General features: G+C 38.8%; 1 protein-coding gene across 1 annotated transcript; it reads left to right on the top strand.

The window, feature by feature from the left end:
• The first annotated feature begins 3,750 nt into the window (after window positions 1–3,750).
• On the top strand, window positions 3,751–4,487 carry LOC136064895 (uncharacterized). The gene is made up of 2 exons (XM_065767337.1): window positions 3,751–4,234; window positions 4,276–4,487. Exons 1-2 carry the CDS (start codon window positions 3,751–3,753, stop codon window positions 4,485–4,487), a joined length of 696 nt encoding a protein of 231 aa, XP_065623409.1.
• Window positions 4,488–4,829: the final 342 nt, after the last annotated feature.

Genomic DNA, 4,829 nt, shown 5'->3' with positions numbered 1-4,829 from the left:
GGCACAGGAGAAAACCCGATGTAAATCACATATAATGAATCTCATGAACTAAATAAAAAATCCAAAATTTAATTTCTGTTTACACAAAAAACTGATTAGTATCTTGACATTATGATAAAAAGCACATAAATGAGAAGCAGATGCCATGAAACTTTATTAAAAAAAAAAAAAAAAAACATTTTTATCTATCAAATAATGTCATATAAATTAGATTTTACTATTTTAGGCACTACTTTTAACATGATGGGGCCACGTTAGAGTGGTATAAGCTATAAAGCTTCGAGCATCAGTGTGATAATTCGCAACTACAAAGGTGATATCATGGCAACCATGTGCAGGAGAGTTCAAGGGATCCTTCATGTACATTGAGTGGGCATTTGATTAGAAAACGTGTTTGTTAAGATGAACTCTGGTGTGGTGTTATGCTGTTTATAGAATTTACGTTTCGTGTTGTGGATTGGAATTACCTTTGTTTATTATATGATGTTTATCCTTAATCGGCACCCTTTGTTCCTCCCTATCAATCAAAGACAACCATTTCGGTCACCTCTCGTTAACTCATCCGTCTTTGTATGAAATCCCTTACGCAGTTCCATTTCGGCCACGTCCCATTAACTCATCCATCTTTGTATGAAATCTCTCACGCAGTCCACTTTTTGGATGACAACACTCACAGTCGCACTCACTAAGGCCCTATCGGTGGAGGCACTGAAGGGATAGTGAAGCATGAAACAAAAGGGTTTCAGTAAACAAAAGGCTTTAAAGTTCCATTTGTTGCAATGAAAAATTTTGTGTGAAGATAGTTTTTCTTGTTAAACTGTGTTTGTTAGCATCAGAAAAAATGAATTAAAAAAATAAATTATTTTTGATTAACATAAAAAGTATTGCTTGTATTTTTTAGGTTGATTTCCACTAAATTTTTTGAAAAACACTATATCTTATGGGAAGTTAGAAGATTATTTTCCGACACATTTAAAATTGCAACCAAAAATAAAAAAAATGAAATAATTTTATAAAAAATACTTTTTGGAAAATTACTCATTTTCTAGAAAAATTTAGTATCGAAACAAATAGAAACTACTAGAATTCCCTAGAGCTAGGGAAAAAAAATAATTTCCCTAGTCAATTTTTGACTTGCATCAAAACATTTAAAGGGGCTTATGGAAATAAAACTTCAGGAAACTATTCATCTTAATCCCCATTGTTTTCTTCCAATTTCGATTTTAACTCAACTAAGAAAATTATACATATATCCTTATTCTTTTAATATATTCCTAAATCCCCCATAAATTATCTAAAGTACTTTATCAAAATAGAATGTAAGAAAATTATTTTTCAACTAATAATGGAATGTGTGGGAGGACGAGAATCCAAGAACAAGGACATATGAAAGAAGGTTAATGTTAGAAGAACAGACCTCGGAAAGCACTAACAGCAAGTCCTTGGGAAAATATAAACAACTCACCACAAGTGGAAGGAGATTGCAATGCCCGAGGATGCCGAGGATATTGATGTGTCCTTGGAAGGACCAAGGACCAGTTCTGAGGACCATCAGGCATAAATGAGGAAGAGAAGAAAGATTTGTCGTCAAGCAAGAAATGCAAGAATGCGGATAAAGCACCTATCACCTCTGCATTCAATACTCTGAACCTACTTAGTTGGCCGTATTAATGAGAAAATAATATTTGAACAGTGTCATCCCAACTCATAACCTAGTGTAAAGACCTTCTAGTAAGGCCCTAATGGGGCAAGTATCAAGGGAAATTAATGAACCCTAATCTTCCAAGTGGAAGGCCAAGATACAACCTGGGAGACTAGATAAGGCAGAGAGGCCACTGTGAAGAGAGGATGAAACATTTGAGGAAAGAGAGAAATAGAGAATCATCATTATAATATTAGAACAAGTGTAAACTGTATCTCAGACCAATTCCAAGGAATATAATATAAGCAATCCGAGGCTATTGTTAAACAATTCTTATGTCTCATAATTATACTTAGCATTTATCCTTTCATTTTAAGCTTAGTTCCCTTAAATAAATGTATTAAAGGTTGATTGGCATCCTATCTTTATAAATTAATTGTGTGAGGAAAAAAAAATTTGACTTATTTTATCCCGCCACAGAATGTAAATTACTCAAAAACAACATTTATTAAAAAAAAAAACAACAATTTATATTCTGAGTTTGGTTAATTGTCATTTTGATCCTATAAGTATCATTAATATTGATGATGTTACAAAAAGAACTCAATTGCTAAACTCGTCCATATAGCTCGTCCATAGGAAAGGGACTCCATTTTTTGTAAGCTCGTCCATCCATCTGTCCAAATGGACGAGCTCGTCCGAGGATTCGCTCGTCCATCAATCTAGTAAGATGGACGAGGGTCCTGGAAATCTCCCTTGCACTCCATTTTTCTATTAGACTATAACCGTTCCTTCTTTGAAAACGGTTATAATCAATAGAACCCAAATAAAGTAACTTCCAAAGCAATTATAGGAGTTACCTCAAAATCCTCCAAACTACACAACGGTTGGAGAAATAACTGCCTCAGGAAAAAACTATATAAAGGCTCTTCTACAGAAACGTGAAAGGTAATTCAGAAATTTTCCATCAAAGAATTTTTCCCTTTACTGAGAATTACAAACTCACTGACTTCACCATCGGAGGATTTTTGGCCGGCCTCCACCGGTCTGCTCTGACTTCTTGTTTGTTATTTTTAGGATTTTGCTTGTAGATCGTTAACGCCTGGAAATTTTAGCCCACTGATTCATTGGATTCATCAGTTGGCGCCGTCTGTGGGAAAGATAGAATTTTCTACGTTTGAGTTTCATCGTTGAATTCTGCAATTTCTTTTTTCAACAAAGGGCTGAAATGGTCCGGACAAGATCGAGGGCCACTAGTCCAGGCCCTCAACAGAGTAGAGATGCCTCTAGCAACCCTCATCATGACCGTCAATCGGCGCATATAATGCAGCCTTCATCAGTTCAACACGCGCAGTCTATGGCTGCCGCCATGGCGGAATTAACCCGCCAGAACCAGGAATTGAGAAGGAAAATTAACCTTAGAGGGCGACGTCAGGAGGTCTATGGAGAGGAGCATGGTTAGAACCAAGCAGATGGAAGAAATGTAGAGTCAGAAAGCCAATCGAGGGGTAACGCACCAAGAAGAGTGCACACTTAGAAAGGGAGACAGATTAGATGAGGAAAATTATGACCGAGATGAGGGAGAACATGAGAAGAACTAATCCCGTAGAAGATCTGGTTCACCAAACAGACTCCCCCTTCACAGCCTCTATCAATGGTCATCCTCTGCCTCCGAAATTCAAGATGCCTTCCTTGGATTCATATGATGGGACGCGTGACCCATTTGACATATTGCCACCTTTAAGACTACCATGCACCTTCAAGGGGTTCCAGATGAGATAATATGTAGAGCCTTCCCCACTACCCTCAAGGGACCCACGCAAGTCTGGTTTAGCAAACTATCCCCGAATTCAGTAAGTTCTTTTGAGGAGTTAAGCAAACTGTTTGTTAATAATTTCATTGGGGGACAAAGACATAAGTGTTCCTCGTCTAGTTTGTTGACTATAGAGTAAGGGGAGAATGAAAGCCTGCGTTCCTTTATTACGCGCTTCAACAGGGAGGCCTTGATTGTGGATGAGGTAGATGACAAGTTACTGTTGGCAGCTTTCCATAACAGGGTTAACTCTGACTTGTTCATACACAAACTTTATAAAAAAGAACCTCAGTCCATGGCTGAACTCGTCCACTTTGCCCAAAATTTCATGAATGCAGAAGATGCGATCATAGCTAAGAAGAGGAAGAGAGCTGAAAGAATGGAAACAAACTCTACTCGTCACTCTGAACAGGGTCCTCGTCTAAAGATGGGACAAACAGAAGATAAAAAGGACCGAGATAATAAGAAGCCAGGTTCTTCAGCGCGAAATCAACAATATACCCCCTTGAACATGCCACTTGAGCAAGTTCTTATGCAAATCAAGGACAATTCATCCTTGAAGTGGCCCGAGAAAATGAAGGGAGATCCCAACAAGCGTAATAGGAACAAGAATTGTCATTTCCATAGAGACCACAGGCATGACACGGACGAGTGTTTCGATTTAAAGCAGCGGATTGAGAATCTCATAAGGCAAGGGAAGCTTAAAAATTTCCTTGGACGAGACCACAAGGACGAGAAATTGAAAAAGAAGGTAGAGGAATCATCAAGACCACCACTGGGTAAGATAAGAGTTATCATAGGGGGAAGTTTGGCAGGACAGTCATCCAAGTCAAAGAAGACGTACTTGAAAGTAGTGCAGAGCGTCCAACTTTTCAGGCAATCACTTTCACGGACGAAGATGCCAAGGGAATTCACCACTCTGACGATGATGCTATTATCATCACCTTAGTTATTGCTGACTACACAACTAGAAGGGTGTTGATAGATAATGGGAGCTCAGCGGACATTCTGTATTATCCAGCTTTTCAGTAAATAAAGGTTGGACGAGACCAACTACGTCCAGTTCACTCGCCTTTAATGGGTTTTGGAGGAATGAAGGTACAACCCGTTGGCACAGTCACACTGCCAGTGCTAGTGGGGACATATCCGCAGCAGTTAACCAAAGAAGTAAGCTTCCTTGTGGTAGATTGTTCATCTTCTTATAATGCCATAATTGGAAGACCTACTCTGAATAATTAGAAGGCAGTCACGTCCACTTATCACCTGTCAGTCAAATTTCCCACGGAGTATGGGGTAGGGCAAGTACAAGGAGACCAATTAGCAGCAAGGGAGTGTTACTTGGCTATGCTCGCCATGGACGAGCAGCAGCAGATG

Source organism: Quercus suber, unplaced genomic scaffold, assembly GCF_002906115.3.
Source record: "Quercus suber isolate HL8 unplaced genomic scaffold, Cork oak 2.0 scaffold_794, whole genome shotgun sequence".
Taxonomy (NCBI): Eukaryota; Viridiplantae; Streptophyta; class Magnoliopsida; order Fagales; family Fagaceae; genus Quercus; species Quercus suber.
Note: the sequence above shows the minus strand (reverse complement) of the source record. Positions and strands in the feature narration are given on the sequence as shown.